Raw genomic sequence first — 16,502 nt, 5'->3', positions numbered from 1 at the left:
ACAGCAGAAGTAGTAAGGGATTGTCAGCTAGGCCTGTGCTCATATTGACGTTAACTCTTAGTAAGAGATCTTCTTGTGAGCTCTTTTTGAGTTGATGAGGGAAAAGAAGGGTGTGGAAATTGTGTAGCATTGCACGCCTTGGGAAGTCTGACAATGCTCCTGATGGCACGCTTCTTCTGTTTGTTCCCACTAAACTTAACAGGGAAGTTTGCAGAGGAAAGAGCCAGGAAGAAGGTTCACAAAGGCTAAGGTTGGGGTTCACGGGGGGAGATGAAAACTAGGAGTCCCTTGGCGCTCTGCGGGACAGAAAGTTTGCCTGCTGTGTTTACTTAGTAGCTGTGCAGAGGTTCCAAATTGGTATATATTCAGAAGTCAAGCTTTGTCATGTTTATTAGAAGAGGGCTTGCTTGTTTGGTTTTTTTTTTAAACATTAAGTTTAAATGTACAGCTCTCTTGTAGCGGCCTCTCTACCATAGCAGATGGGATGCAAAAGGCTCTGCTCTCCTGCTTGTAAGGAGCAGCCTGGCTTCTACGAGCAGAAGAGTCCCAGGAAAGAGAGCTCCATGCGGGTCCAAGTGCTGGAGGAGCTTGGAGTCCCAGGGAGCTGCACAAATACCCCAAGAAATCAAAAGGAAGCAAGAGCATCCAAAGTGGTCCCCCTGGGTATCTGTGCTACCCTTCAGCCCCCTGTGTTCTCCCCGGACAGTCAGCAGTGCAGTTTCTGCAGGGACTGTAGTGCTAAAGCCTGACTCCCTCCTAAAGAAAGGATTTGGAGGAAACAAAAAACTGGCATAAGAGATGCTATAGATGAAGAACCTGCAAACTGCTGGGTTTATAACGAGACAGCCCTCGGGGGAGTTACCTGCAGAGAAGCAAACTACTTCCAGCCTAAGCAGAGAGGTGGAAGTGCCCCACTTCTCCCCACCCGATGCTCTTCTGCAAAGGGAAAATTCTGCTCTTCCTATGTTCAGATGGCCACTGCCATCTGGATGCTCTGCATAAATATTCAAATGTGGAGTAATTAGTTTCCTAGCATAATTCTAACTACTTGAGCATTATTTCTGTTAATCAAACTACCAAAATGTATCCAGCTGAAGTCATGAGACTACATGCTATTGGGGTAATTGGTTTATTGCTATGAGCCGTGCCAAACCCAAGTCCTTGAATGTGTACACAATCAACACATACAACCACTTTGTTTAGGTTTTGACCCAGGCAAAATTACTCTTACTAATGCAGGTTACCTACTTGTAACTGTATTCTTTTTATTTTATTTGCGTTTCCGCTAGGTTAAAAGGAGACTGTAATAGTAGCTAATCTGTACCCTACTTAAGTGAATGTTAGAACATGTAGAGGATAACAAACAAGCTCCTCTACAGCTCTGAAGCATGTCCCTACCTACTGTCCATATTTCCATTAGAAATTAGTAACCTGTATCACTCGCTGTGTTCTCCCCAAGGTATAACACACCAGGAACCAATACCAAAGCAACTATGAAAACCAAAACCGAGTACTGCGAACACTTCTAAAACCCATTCAGAATTAATTTTAAACATCTGGCAATGGTTGAAGATTGGAAAGATGTAAATTCATTTGAGTTCCCTTCACAGAAGTTGGGAGTAAAGACAAAGGTTCAGTCTCAAAACAAACAATGCCCTTTTGTTTTTAATACAAGGGAAAGTGGAGTGCCTTCTGTATTAAAATTATGATGGGATGTTTCCCAATATAAAAAACTATGTGCAACTTATGTACAGTATTCCCATACACTGCTCTGACTGGCAACACTCAAAGCCAATGCTATGCAACTGTTAGGTTCATAGAAGAGCACACTGAAGAGGAAATTTGGGGTCCGGTAGCATTCTAGCTGAGGTAGGTTAAAACAGACCCACTAATTAGAAAATCCTGCACGAGTTCATATGGTATTAAACGAAACTGAAAATTGTAACACAGTTGGTCTCGGCTATCCTTTAAGAAACCAAGATGAGCATAGCACAGTTATTCCAATGTCTGCAACTCTACTAACACAAGCCATTCCAGACTTTGAAGAAAGTACCGTTGCTTTCCCACTTAAAAGCTTATGTCATTTTTTCCCGTCATTGCTTTTCTTTCCTATTTCAGTCTTGACATCACTGAAGGTGCACTGCTGTTCTGCAGGAGAGGTGGGCGACAGGACGCTTGGTTGGTTACAGGCAGACTGCTTTTTGTCTGTGCAATAGCCTGGGTCTGTTTTGTTCCCCGCAATGGCTGCAAGGTGGGACGAACCCCGGGAAGATGCTGGCTGCCCTGCTGCCGGGAAGCCTTGCCATCACTCAGCACGACCTGAGTGATGTGCTGCAGCCAGAGAGCAGAAGCGGACCAGCAGCAGGATGCTTGGGGGCTGGCAGGCTGCCCAAAAGCAGGCCTGGGCTGTTTGTCCTGTGGCTGTGGTGTAATGCAAGGCAGTAAGCTGGATTTCGGTTAGAATATTTGTTTTCAGGTTTAGTAATTACATGTCTGATAACAATATGCGTGTGCGTATACGTATGCTTGGAGAGGAAAATTTGTATAAGCGGCAGGATTTAAAAAAAGGAAGTAGTGCATCGATGGGATTTAAGAGTTTCTGCTTTTCTTGTTTGATAGCACCACACTTAATGTAGGATCAGAGTGACAGAGTCCGAGGTGTCATGGGCTCACGCAGTCTGCTGCATCTTGTCCTGACGCAGTGCCGCTATACACACACACGCTTGCATATGTTAACTGGGTTCAGAGGAAAAGCAGCACACGCACAAATCAATGTGTTTTCTGACAACAGCAAGCCGGTGACAGTGCCATGGCTGTGGGAAAAGTTCCCTGTCAGTCAGACTCCTGTTGTTATGGGCAGCTCCTGAAATGGCTGCTTGTTTTCATGGGAGATGCCAGAAACAGGTAAGCCTTGCAAAAGATTTGTGTCACAACCCAGAAAAATTCTTAGGGACGAATTTCACACGAATGCTATGAAATCTCTCTCGCTCAAGTGCTTCGTTAGGATCAAGACATTAATTGGCTCAAACTAGTCTCATAGAAAATTAAGGCTTCTGATCTCAAAGCTACATTGGAACTACAGTGGCCCCGGGCTTATCAGGATGAAGGCTAGAAAGCAGCATTTCTCTACAGGGGATACTTTGCATGTGCCATATTTAAATAAATCTCTTATCAATTCAGTTCAAAGGGATCTCCCCTGCACCATTTTTCAAGAGTTGTGCTGATAACCACAATCAGATCTGTATGTGATAGTCTCCACAATCACACCTACGTAACAAACACTAAAATGTATCAAGGATATTTTTCTCTCTACTTTTCGAATCTGAATTCTGTGTATATCATGGTGTTAGCTAAAATGAGTGCAACTACTACATGGCAGTGTTTGGAAACCAATCTTATGCTCGTTGAAGACAACGAGGTAAGTTCTGCCACTGAATTCTAGGGGAACGTTATCCCATAGCTTACTGCAGTCTAAAGCCAGAAAGAATAATTAATGGTCATTTGAGCCCCTGCATGTCATGGACAACCAGGAATTCTTAAGCACACAGCCTCCACTTCAGCTGTCAAAACATATGCTTTCTTGATATAAGGACTTCACGGGAATCCAGTTCACCTACTGGTAAATTGCTCCAACAGCCGTTGTCCCTCAGTCTTAGTCTTACCCATTTTTTCCAGCATTCCTAATATCTTTTAAGCGCAAATCCAGCCATCCAGCCAAAATACACTCATTTAACCTTTTGCTTTATAAATGTACGTGTGTGTGCACGTGCACATATGTGTACATATGTATGCAATGCAGTGTAGATATGTTCAGGTACCCATCTGTAATTGAGTGCCAGTTCAGTGGGTATGCTTGCTATGGCTGTTAAATTAAAAATGGAGTGTGCTAGCCGTAACCAGCAGATTATTCGGTGAGCAACATGCTGTACCATGTTTTAAGTCAGGGCAGAGAATGCTTTTTTACTGACTTACTGAAAAGTGCCAAATCACACTGAGAAAGCTTACAGAATCCAGCACAGGGTCGGGCAGGGGCTTCCTTAGTTGTTGGGCAACTTGGGCTGTTTTACACATTGTGGCACCTCCAGTCCCGTGTGCAAGGTCACCTGCACAAAGAAGAAATAACACATAGATTCAAAACTGGGATGTCCTCAGCAGAAAGCAGTTGTGAAGGCCAAGAGCAAGTAAATTACAGGGAAAGGGCTGTGGGACTTCGGGTCCAGGTTTAAGTCATCAACAATGTTAATGCAGATGATATTGAGCCCCTGCAATACACAAGTCTCCTTTCCCCTTCCCTCCTGAACACCTCGGGGTCTAGAAGCCAAGTGTCCATACCTCTTCCATAATCCAGCCACCAGCTGTAGGTCTCCAGCAGCGCTGCTTGCTAGACACAAGATGGATGGCATCTTTGTGTGAGGGACCCCAGGTACTTCAGGACTGGGATCGCACAGTGGAGCCCGTATACCAAATATAAGAAAATCCTTTTATCTTTGCTGTCCTGGCAGGACAGAGCACAGGATGTTTTGGTGCTCCTTCTATATCCTGACATCTCTACAAGGTCAGGGTTCCCACACAGATGTACCAGAGCACCAGTAAAGAACAAACACAAGCTTAGTCTCAGAGTTTCCCCTTGTCAGCCACGCTCTGCCTTAACTCAGCTGCCCTAAGAAATGTAAGCCAGATACTTAAAGGATGTAGGTAGCTGAAACTAGAAGGTAGGTTGCGAGTAAAAATCCGTGTTGAATAGAGCAGTGTGGTGCCTACAGAAGTGCTTGTGTCTTCCACGTTGGTGCATCAAATACAATCAAGCTATGAAACCTCCTTGAAAGACTTGGATGCCACCAGTAAGAAATGCTAAATGTTCATGCACTAATAAGGCCATGCGAGGTTTCTGGTTTTAAATGATGAGAGTTCCACCCTGGCTGCATTGGTCCTGTCTGACCTAAGCTGACCTCCTTCAGCCCTCAGGCTCCTGGATGTTTCCATAGGTTCTCCCTTACACTACATCCTCTTCCTAGCCATATGCAGTGGTCTTGAAATAAAAATGCATTATATTTAAAGAAGGTTCCTCCAAGAGGAGGTCCTCTTGAGAACAGGGAGCAACCTCCAAAATTCGAAAAGAGCACGAACCGACGTGCTGCCTGGCTCTTCTCTGTTGCACTAATTCTCTGACCTACATTGATTTTGCTCTCCTTACCACTGTGCTGCTCACATTTCTGGCTCTTGCCAATGTTAATAATCTCCAAATGTAAGATCTAAGAGGAATTAGGATACTCATGTTTTTATAGTCGAACTGGCAGAGGAAGCAAACCTCAGCAGCTCTCCTTTCCAAGTGGAGCGTTGCAGCAAAATAAGCGTAGGAATTAGTGCATGCAGGTACTTTTACTTGGTTTTACAGCATTAGTCCTCACATCTGCGAGGCAAGGCAGAAGGTGAAATGCAGTTTTCCAAAAAGTGTTAGTAGCCTAGGTGTCAGTCTGAGAAGGAAAGAGCCTCCGTCCATACCGACTACCTACAGACGATGTTATCAGTCCCAGCAGCAATGGCCAGTAGTGTACAATCACCTTCAGATGAGAAGGGTAAGTGGGACTGAACTGCAGCAGACTTACCTGGACATTTCGATTGAGGCTCAACGCGGGCATGAAGACACCCTCGACATTTTCAAACGCTGGAGGCCCTTGCTGCTGCCCATTTATGTAAAAGGTCAGGTTGTGCTTGTTCAGATCCAGGAGAACACCAACGGTGGCACCTTTGGAAACTCCTCCTTCAGTCCTAAGGTACAAAGAGACCACACTGGTGGTGAAGGTAGCATGCTACACCATCACTGCTCTTTCAGGGACAAGGGCAACGGGAGAGCGGAGCAGCACGGTGAAATTATTATCCCTGCGGCACTTGGCAATGACTGATCCACACCTTTATCTGAAGCATATGTACCACATGTGGGAGCTTAGTGGGGGGATCCTAAAGAGAAATCAGGTCCATCTCTCCTCTGACTGCGATCTAAGAGCTGAAAACGGCGTCCAGAGCTAACAGGTCCCTCGGCTGCTGAGAGATGGGCAGGTGAGCAAGTCAGGTCAGTACGGAGCGTGCGGGACAGGAGTCCTGGAGCCACGGCTCCTCAGAGCATCCCTGCTATAGTGAAGTGATGCACAGCAGGGAATGAAAAAGCAGAAGGCTGATTTCCTAGGTGTTCATTTGTAATCATTATGCCTGCTACAGCTTGAGACTCAGACTTCCAGTTCGAGTACTCACCTTGGCATTCCCTAAGGGGACCCAGCTTTCCAGAGACCCGGGAGCCAGCACAGGTACAGCAGACAGTGGTTTTGGGGGAGGAAGGGGAGTTGGGGCTGGTTAGGGATAAGCGTAGCTCTCTGACGGACAAGGTGCTCAGCTATAGGACTGGGAGCTGTTTCAAGTGTGCAGGCACGGTTATTAATATCAGTGATAATTGGTTGTGTCAGGAACAGCTGCTGAGAGCTACCACGGTATCAGAGCTTGCCAGGACAGACTCAGCCAGCCATTACACGCTTGAGCAATTTGACATTAATGCACTTTGATTTGGGGGTTAGTCAAACCCAGTATTACTTTAAAAAGCACCCAGCAAAAAAATCTACTAGATATGCAGATTGGCCACAGGCACTGCTACTCTGCTAATATTATGGGGGCTCTGTGATAGATTTACAGCCTGACACAATTTATTCAGGGTAAATCAGATTTCAAATAATTTGCAATAGGAAAGGAAGCAGCTGTCTTTTGTCCCACGTGCTCCCCTCAGGCACACAACATTCACAGGATTAATGCGATTCTAACATAAAATTTATCGCAATAGGTAGGCAAAATATTAAAAAAAAGGCGTGGAGGGGGGGTCAAAATATGATTAGGAAGAATATAGTGCAGAGTGAGAAATTTTCGTCTTGTCCACTAGGTGTCATAAACAGGTTTCCTTTAGATTAAATGTGGCACATGGCATTTCCTCTGAAGGTAAAGGGAGTTTCATCTGTGGCATAATTATAGAATACTATTCTGTCTTCTTCATTTAAAGCTCTTCAAACAATAATAGTATAGCTGAGAATCACGAATTGACTCTGAGATGTGTTAGATTTCAAACTTTACCATTCTCGGGTTCCTTTTATTTGCTTTCTGGTCCTATGAGCATTAATAGGTTTCTCTTCGAGCTCTTCTCCAAAACCATAAAGTAAATTATTTTCCCACAAAACTTAAGATGCTTACCTATCCTCAGTATCTAGACTGTTTTTATTAAGAGCACTCAATCATAAAACCTGTGATGAGATTGTGGGAAGCACCAGTACTATGATCTAGAGCTATTTACAAACAGATTAGACTTTTTTTTTTTCTTCTCTGTTTAGGAACAGCTTTGATTGTAGGGCACCATGTTTTATATCCTGCAGTGTTTTAAAATAGATTTTATGACATCCTTTTAAAGGACATTGATTCTCTTATGGCAACAGAAACTGCAAATTTGCCTTTTTGAGATTATTATGCTCTTTCCTATATGATAAGCTAATTTGCTTCTTGTGGGCTAATTAGCTGTGTGCTGCACAGTGACATTGAGCGACTCCTCTGCAGCCCCCGGCGACAGCCCTGCTGAAGAGGAGATAGATGCTGCCTGCGAGACGAGTGCTGGACCCAGCTGATACCCCTCCAGAGGTATGGGGCCAGAGCAGAGGGATGGGGACCCTCTCCCTTCCTTGCTGCCACAAGGCTGGCAGGACTTCAGCAGGTAGATTGGCCCGTTCCTCGGCCACCACCTCCCCACAGCGAGCATCCAGCTCTGGCAGGACGAAGGCAGGGCAAAGGCACTTTGCCGTGCTGCTTCTTCTGAGGCTGAGCAGCTGCTCTTCCCCAGCATCCCGTGATTTCCCTGGGAACAGTACTTTGAGGACTCCAGTGCTTTTTGGACTACTGTCATGATCACTTCCTTTAGGAGGAGAGGTGGGAGAGTCAAAGTTTCATGAGCAAACTTATGCAAGGCATTTCCTCGCTCTTCTGTACATCATTTTGACAGTATTACAGGATAATTTTTCTAATAAATGCCTTAGCTGCAATAAAATAAGCTGGCTAGCTCAAGAGACTCCAACTGATGTTAATGTCTTTCCTGGTATGCTTCTGTCACAGCATGTAAAAAAGCTGCTGCTTTACTGTAATGCATTTTATTAAACTACTTAATGACAGTTATACCATAGGCCCCTAGTAATCTGCAGGCCATGTAAAAGGAAAATACAACTGTTTGTTACAATATGTCTTCAATAAATACTTAGCATTCACTAAATGATAATCTAGTTTTGAAGATATGCAGCACTCTTTCATTATTTCAAGTAAATCCCACTTCTCACACCTCTTTTCTCACAATCCTGCACATTTTTATTTCTGTGTGCAACAATTAAGTCCTGAGTGCGGAAGTGCTGGGTGAAGCCTGGAAGGTCAGAGTACAGACGGGGGAATTTGGCTACAGTGACAAATGCCTTTGCCTGTGGTGGTGGAGGCTGTTATTCTGAGATGCTTTCAGCAGCAGCTTGGACAATGTGCAGAATAGGACTGCATGGATTGGCTTGAGCAATTAAAGATAGTAATAAGCTTCACTATTATTGAAAAATAAAGTTTAACAATTTATGAACTCTTTAATAAACTGAAGAATTAGTTTAACTCTCTGTTAACAGTATTTTAATCATGAGCTTTACAGTAACTTTAGAACTTCATCACAGCTATTGTTGAGGACAGTATTTTTCAGTCAATTATAACATTCTTGTGTGATGAAAAACTTGTCTTGAGGTCTCCAAAGTCAGTGAAGAGACTCTCCTGATCACAGGGGGCTTTAAGACTGCACTCCAAATTCTCTACATTTTGACTTCCCACTGTCTTTCAGTATCAAACATCTCAGTGCAATTTCCGTCTCTTTCTTTACATAACCATGTAGTGGCTAGAGTATCGCTTATAGCACCAGGTACTCCTGCTCTTGGGAACTTTGCCAAGGAATGGATCTATTGCAATGAATGCCAGTGCCTCTTAGCAACAGGCATGCATCATCTCTGGTGTGAACTGATTATTTCCAGGAACAATGAGGCTGAAAGGCACCTCATAAAGCTATATCCCTGCCCTAAAGTGTTTTCTTAACCAGTTTGCTCAACCTATTCTCAAAGGTTCCCTCTGGTTTTGATAGCATTAGAGTCTTCTGTTCATGCCTCTTCTTCCAGCATTACAGAAGGCATGCTAGTTTTTAAGGATGTAGACAGGTCCAATTTTGCATGCTGTGAGTGAAAGGAACAGGAAAGTACTCTAAACGTGACAGGTCCCATGAATAGGTCTTTCAAGCTCCACCTCAGCTTATCCTCCAAGCTAGTCCTTTATTTATTGCCCTAATTTATTCTCATGAAGATTAGGAAATATGAAATGATTACTAAGATGTAACTTCCATCACAATAACATCCGAGAGGCCAAAAGCTGACAATAATTTTCCTTTGGACTGTGTTACTGTGCTGTTGTGCACTTGTCTCCAGTGGGGAAAAACAACTAGGCAGCAATAACTGTTTCCACAAGACTGTTACAGCTAATGAGTTAAAAAACTGACCTACTTGACTGTCACGGTTAAAAATATAATGCCTAGACCTAATTTCATTGAAGCGCATGTGATTTCATAAGACTACATGCCCTTTACGAGTGTACTTCACTTGAACAGATATTCCACGGGTCTATCTATGCCTTGGATGTGCCTGCAAAGCCTTTGTGTTTTATCTAGTAAAAACCAGGAGACTACCATCAACAGAAAGCACTTAGTTCTCCTATTTAAGCAGGATGATTGGAAATCCAAAGTGTTTCCACTGTTTGAGCTTCCCAGAAAAAAAGTGCTTGCTTAGCTCATGTGGAACATGCTGAGGACCAAATCCATAAAATAGGTTTCTGGGACAGTAGTACACAGAACCATTGCCAGCTTTTTTCCAGAAAACATAAGCTGTTTCACAGAGCGTTAAAATTAATACAGCTTAACATTACTGCCACACCAAATCGAATCAAGATGTTAAAGGGAGAGAGACCCTTTTGATGATACATTTATTACACTGATGTCATTTTACTCTACATTGTCTTAGGACATGATCTAAGGTCTTTGGAGCCATGGAAAATATTCCAATTGACTTCAGATAGCTTTTGATCCAGCTGTAAGGTTCTTCCACCTGTCTGTAAGGAACTGCAAAATCAAACTATTCTTCAAACAAAAATTCCCAGCAATTGCAGTATACTTACTTAAAATACAAGTATGCTTTAGAGTATAAATGACTATTCAACAGGAGACATTACAACCAGCTTTAGGATCCAGGGCATGTTGGCATGAACTTATCTCTTTAAGGAGATAATACCTGCATTTGAGCATTTTAAAAATCACTGCAAGCCTTTCTTTTAATCATCTGGTATAACAGAAGCTCTTCAGTGCAATGGCTCAGTTGGATGGAAGCTGTCACTTAGCCCTTACTGCCAAACAGTCCCCTGTGTCCTGATCACCCTAGGTGTGACCTAAGGCATTACCTTTAATCAGCTTTCAGGACTGGCAATAAACACCTGTATTTTGGACAGGTGCCCACCAGTGCTTTGCCTAATTATTGTGCAACCCTGCAGCCAAGAATCCTCCGAAGGAAGAGACTCAACCACCTTTCCCCCCCATGCTCCTCCAGCAATGAGAGAGAAATCCTGCATCCCAGTGCGCTGCGCTCCTGTCTGCTGATACCGTGAGTGGGATGTGCAATAATGGGCTTAAATCACTCCAGGGGAGATTTAGGCTAGATCTTAGGAAAAAAACTGCTAACAGTGAGGATAACAAATACCAGCACAGATTGCTGAGATGCAATCGCTGTCACTAGTGATTTTTAAGAAGGAATAAAATAACTACATTTAGCAGGGAGATGGACTAGATGGCTTGCTGAGACCCCTTCCTCTGATGCAAAGCAGAAAAACTATCAGTAATCAGAAAAGCATGCAAGTGTCGCTTACCGATTGGTGTGAGAATTGCAATGCATGAACCAGCTGCGGTTGTTGTCAACGTACATGGCCCATGCCTTGTCATCCTTGCCTAGCATCATGTCCTTGACGACATTAATCCTGGCAATACCAAAGGCTGGATCCGGATGGTTGTCATACCGGTCCACATGCAGTTCCCAGTAATGCACGCCCTTGGAGAAGGCTGCTGTGCCAAGAACAACCCGGTCATCGTAGCTGTTGCAGGTAGCAGTCTGGTTGTCATTCGACAGCACTATGTCTCTGTGAGCTGAGGAGGGGTCGAAGGTGAACCACGCCACTGTGGAAGGGGAAAAGGAAAGGCAGGATTATGGCAGAACGGGCTGTGTTCAAGTGTTGTCTGCTTTACTTCCATCAGGAGAATGAGATTCTGCCTTCCTAAAGACCCCGCTGCACTTTCAGGTAATAAAGACAACCTTTCCTTGTTGGCAGCTACACAACATCATTGCTTTGAGCTGGTACCCTGCTCTTTTCCAGCTCAGAAGTGCCTTATATTATCTGTGCTTGTTCCTCTGAACATAAGCTGCCAAGGGCACTGACTTTCTGTTCTCACACAGTAACAAGAAAGTCACTGAAGAGACAAAGGCTTCTCCATGATATGGAAACTGCTCACATGGGTGAATTGGTTCAGGATCACATTTAATGGAAATGGAGTTCCACTGTGTCCATGCTGACTTCAGTGTTTAGGACTGACTTCACTAGTTTATCAAAGGAAGAAAAAAAGGGAAAAAAAACCCACCAAACAGGAAAAGCTCTTAAAGTATAAATATTTTACACTGGCCTATTTTGGCAACACAGCATAAAAGTGGAAGTGATAATAGCATGCACTTCTTGATTCATTACAATATCATTAATGAAGATGAACTTCTTGTAAGGCCCGTATGGATGTCAAGTATAATTACAGAGGAACAAGCATGAATTCCCATCTCTGTATTATCAAACCTTGCTGTGAAACTGAAACAGTAGTGAAGAAAAAGGCAAATTCCAAAGATATATGGAGAAGTGGAGACAGAAAGGCACAAAAATATCCTGTGTGTTGCATAACTGCTTCTGTACACCAAAGCAAATAAGAATCTTAGCTAGATCCTAAATTTCTACAGCCAAATAAAATTGCATGATGTGAAACCTGAAGTGTCACTGATAATGGAAAATCCCCAAGAGTGCTAGGAGGAAAGCTCAGTCCCTGTGCACATGCACTTCCCGGCTTCACCACTCAGATGATCCAAAATCTCCATACTGGTAAGTGCCAAAGGTATTAGTGGGTATAAAGGGATGCAAGTGTCCTGCCACTGAGTCCTGCAGCTTTTCACTTAGAAACTGGCAAAAACCCAACTCACCGTCTGATGTCTGTAAAATAACTGTCTTGCTGTAAGGACCAACTCCCGATGAGTTGAAAGCTTTGACTCTTGCGTTATAGGTACTGTTGAAATGAAGGCCATCGATGGTGCAGAGAGTCTCCTTGCCAACATATACTTCCTAAAGATTCCACGAAAAAAAAGGAGAGAGAGAAAGAGGGACATAGTTTAACTGTTTCTCTGTGCCTTGTGGTCATATGTTAAGACTTCTAAATATAAGCCACAAGTGAACAGCTTCTCACTGCTTCCCAGGATGTAGAAGTTATGCTGTTATAACATGGTCAGCCACAGCAGTGGAGACACTAAGGTGAAGATGAAGCTGGAAGGCTACAGCAATAAAGGGCAACACAGAAAGACCTTAATTTTTATCCTCTTTTCCTAAACATCTCCTCCAAAACACTATTTTGGATAGTAGTCCCAGTGCCTGACCCACCGTGGCCATTCTTATATTTACGTAGGACCAAAAAAGGGGAGCATGGAAAAATAAAAAAATCAAGTAAGCTCAGTTTTATTCTGTTGGAAAGGTTGTTTTGTGCCTGTGTTAAAATACAATTTTGAAACCTGCAAACACAGAGCCAGAAGAAACTGATCTCCTAAAGATTAGGCTCACATGATGAAACAGCAACTACACAACAGAGACATCATAAAAGTCTGCAAAGATTTATTGACCAGCAAGCACTTGTGTAATGTGAAATATTTCAGGAGGAGAAACATCTAGGCAGGCTAACGAAGAGGATCAGTCAGATTATACAGTCTATGATGAACTGAAAGAAGCCTGGAAACTTAGTGTTTGTTGGAAAACTGAACAGAAAATGACAGAAAAGGAAAAAAATCCTTTCTTGGCAGCGGGTTGAAAGCCACAATTCCTTTCCACCTCCCATTTCTCCGATTCTGTGAAATCCATAGGTTTATGGTAGCAAAGGCCCTAAAGAGCTTAAGGCTGTGACTAAGCAGACCACTCAGGCCCCAGTTCAGTTAAGACACTTACATATATGCCTAAAAGCAGTCCTGTTGATTAAGGCTCTTTGATATGAACCTAAAGTGAATTAAGTATGTGATGAATTAGAAAGGGATTACCTAAGTTTACAGCAGGCCATGTGTTTGTCCGCTTTGCTACCATGGTGGCTGCTACAAATAACGAAATCTCTTGGGTTCTGAGTTAGCTGACGATCTTCCATGGAGAGAAAGAAGAGTTTTAATAGAATAGCTTAATTTATCTCCATGTCATAACATACGCTGTCTGTGCAAAAAGTTGTATTTGTAAGACAGCTCTCATATTTTCTAATCCACTTCATATTTTTATCACTGCTCACTGCTTGTGCTTATTCAGATTGATGCTCTCTGCTATGATGGGAGACAAAACCTGTTCTTTAAATCCACCCATTGAATACTGGTAAAGTGCAGTCAGTGTCATTGCTTTCAGATACATAATCCTTCACGAAAAGGGTCAGCAAACTCTTACTGAAATGGCATTGCTGAGAAGCCTGCAGTTTATCTTTCAATGGGTAAAACTGAGGGTGTTGCTACCACAGCAAGCAAAGCATTCCCCTGAGAAGCTGTCAACCTAGATTTTTAAGGATTGAGATGGTTTTGTATCTTTTTCAATCCAAAATCTTGACATGGCAGCGCTGGCAGCCCTAAAACCTTTGCCAGTTACAAAACCCCACCCCCAAATGGGCTTGGATCTGCACCAGCCTGAAATCTTGTTTATTCACAAGTATTTATTTAGATGTGAATAGCACTTGAAAAGTGCTTATGCAAGACACTGGAATTCATTACACCTTGTTCCTAACTCTTCATTCATCATGCACTGATAACACTCTTACCTACTAACAGTAACTCTACCGGCAGCTCCCAGCAGCCGTTCACAAAGGTACCTTTTCCCCCATTCAGTACTGGAGACCAGCCTCTTCAAACCCATGTGAAACAAGACTTGGACCAAGGAACTGAGGAGAAACACAGTGCCCTCTTCAAAATACCCTGCCAGTATTGCTGTCTCTTCTAATGAGGGCATCCAAATCAGGTGCCTTCGCTGGCTATGGGGGCAGCCCTTTGGCACAGGGAGGCAGTTCCTTAGATGGACCCATGCCAGGCCATTTTCAGTTTGAGAAATCTTTAGGTTTCCAGTGAGAAGGCAGTTTGCAGCTCCTGAATAAATGCCATCACATGTTTTTGGCAAAATTTCCCATTTGTGAAGAGAGCAGCTGTACTCCACAATGACCTCCAGATGCTTTCAAGGCACTAGTCCCTAAGGAATGCACAGGGCCAGCCTGGTTCTGCAGCAACAGGAGCATGAAGCCTGCCTGAGAAGGAAGGGTCACAGCTTCCAGCAGGACTGTGGCTGGCAGAAAGCTGATTTAATTATTTCCATAGTTTGTTTATTGGGATGTGGTGAGAAAGGACAGGAGCCTCTAAGTACCCTGTACCTGCAGCGAGGAGCAAGCAATTGTGGCATCCCCCTGAGGGTCTGGAAGGACAGCACTCGGGATGCCTTCCCATACTTACCAACCCCATCACAGTGTGTCTGTGGAAAGCTTTCACCAGCCTTGTCTCATCCACTCCCAGAGAAAAGATTTAGAAATCCCATATTTTTGTGCAGGAGCCCATTTTTACTCAGAAAACCAGGAAAAACTGAGTTGCATTTCTGGACCAAGAATCTCAGCTGTTGAAATGGGGTGCTATGGACAGGTGAGAGTAGGGCCTTCAAAGAGACCTCTGTTTTGTGGAATGAACTACCTTCAGCTCCTGTAGGCTAGTAGGGGATTTTCTGCTCAGGGACCTCAAGGCCCTCTTTGTCAGAGCCCTGAGAATAACCTCAACTGAACTTCCTACCCAAGCTGGGGGTCCTTTGAATAAGCAGCATCTGCACTGCTTTCCACATCCACGCAAGGGAAGCAGGGATGTTTTGACAACCTGTATCTTCCCCACCCCCTCTCCCCACCCTCAGACAAACCCAAATCCATATCCTGAGGAAAGTCACATACAAAAAAACACAAATAAATGCTGAATGAAATTCTCACTCGGAATTGGCCACCGTCTCCATCATCAAGTTCCAAGATATAACCCTCCACCGGGTTGTGGCTCAAAGGTGGCATCCTCCAGGCCAACGTCACACTGTTGTTTCTGGTGCAGCACTTCTCCAGCTGCAGTAATGGGACGGGTGGCACTGTAAAAGGAACTGGGTACAGATTAGTGTCACTCTGCCCTACCCCATTGGTCTGTGCCACGAGCAGCACGGCGACCGCTCACCTCCATCCCCTCGCAGGGGGGTCAAGATGCCTTAGGAAGAGGATCTGTTCCCTTCCTTGAAATGAAAGGCAGCAAAAATGATATAATAAAATGTCATTACTCGGTTAGACAAATCATTCAGCTGAAATATGTGAACAGCAACATATCTGGACATGCTTCTGGTGCCTCATAAGAACTACAGTCTGGGGACTTCACATCTGGTTTCCTTCACAGGGGTCAATGGCTGGAAGAGTTTTTTCTCATGCTAGAGCACTTGGCTCCCACTGTCCCCAAAAGGAGAGAGGGAGCAGGGGTGGCAGGGGGTGTCTTGGACCACGGGGTGGCACGGGAGATGATGCAGTGCTGCCAGGAAACCCAGCTCATTAATGAAGAATTGGGTTATTAACCGGCAGAGCAGCCACTCATCTCAGCACGGTGGCGAGATAGAGCCTGAGCCCCACTGACAGCAGAAAAATAATTCTTTACGATAGTTGGGGTTTTTTTTAAATCTAATGTAACACCCCATCCCAGTTTTTCATCAAAACCACCTTAGATATGTTATCTTTATGGCAGCCATACTTAAAAGAAACTGTTGAAGAAAATTGTTCCATTTGCAAGTTTTATCTAAATCCTTTGGTTCAGGTAACAAAAGGAACTTCTGCACCACAGGAGACTGCTTGTGGCTTTCTCCTCTTGGAAATTACGGGTGCAAAGTTATCTACCAACATGCCTTTTTAGTGACTCGCTCAGGAGAAACATCAAGAGACTGTTGACCAGACCAGCATCTTAAAAATAAAAATAAACAGAGTAAAACATTCAGCCATGCCTCTGTGGGAAAGAGGCCTCCACCACACCTTCTCTGCTAAACAAAACTAAACTCTCACTGTTCACTCTTTGCTG

General features: G+C 43.8%; 1 protein-coding gene across 1 annotated transcript in view; it reads right to left on the bottom strand.

The window, feature by feature from the left end:
• Positions 1 to 4,037: 4,037 nt before the first annotated feature.
• The window catches only part of TRIM67 (tripartite motif containing 67), a 33,085-nt gene continuing 20,620 nt past the window's right edge, over positions 4,038 to 16,502 (bottom strand). The window contains exons 6-10 of the mRNA XM_010562958.1: positions 15,395 to 15,552; positions 12,357 to 12,495; positions 10,996 to 11,299; positions 5,607 to 5,769; positions 4,038 to 4,103 (exon numbers count right to left, since the gene is read on the bottom strand). Coding sequence (XP_010561260.1) covers positions 4,038 to 4,103; positions 5,607 to 5,769; positions 10,996 to 11,299; positions 12,357 to 12,495; positions 15,395 to 15,552 — 830 coding nt within the window. The remainder of the gene's footprint in view (positions 4,104 to 5,606; positions 5,770 to 10,995; positions 11,300 to 12,356; positions 12,496 to 15,394; positions 15,553 to 16,502) is intronic.

The sequence above is a fragment of the Haliaeetus leucocephalus genome, unplaced genomic scaffold (assembly GCF_000737465.1).
Source record: "Haliaeetus leucocephalus isolate CR32 unplaced genomic scaffold, Haliaeetus_leucocephalus-4.0 Scaffold162, whole genome shotgun sequence".
Lineage (NCBI taxonomy): Eukaryota > Metazoa > Chordata > Aves > Accipitriformes > Accipitridae > Haliaeetus > Haliaeetus leucocephalus.
The sequence above is the reverse complement of the archived record's forward strand: the minus strand, read 5'-3'. Positions and strand labels throughout refer to the sequence as shown.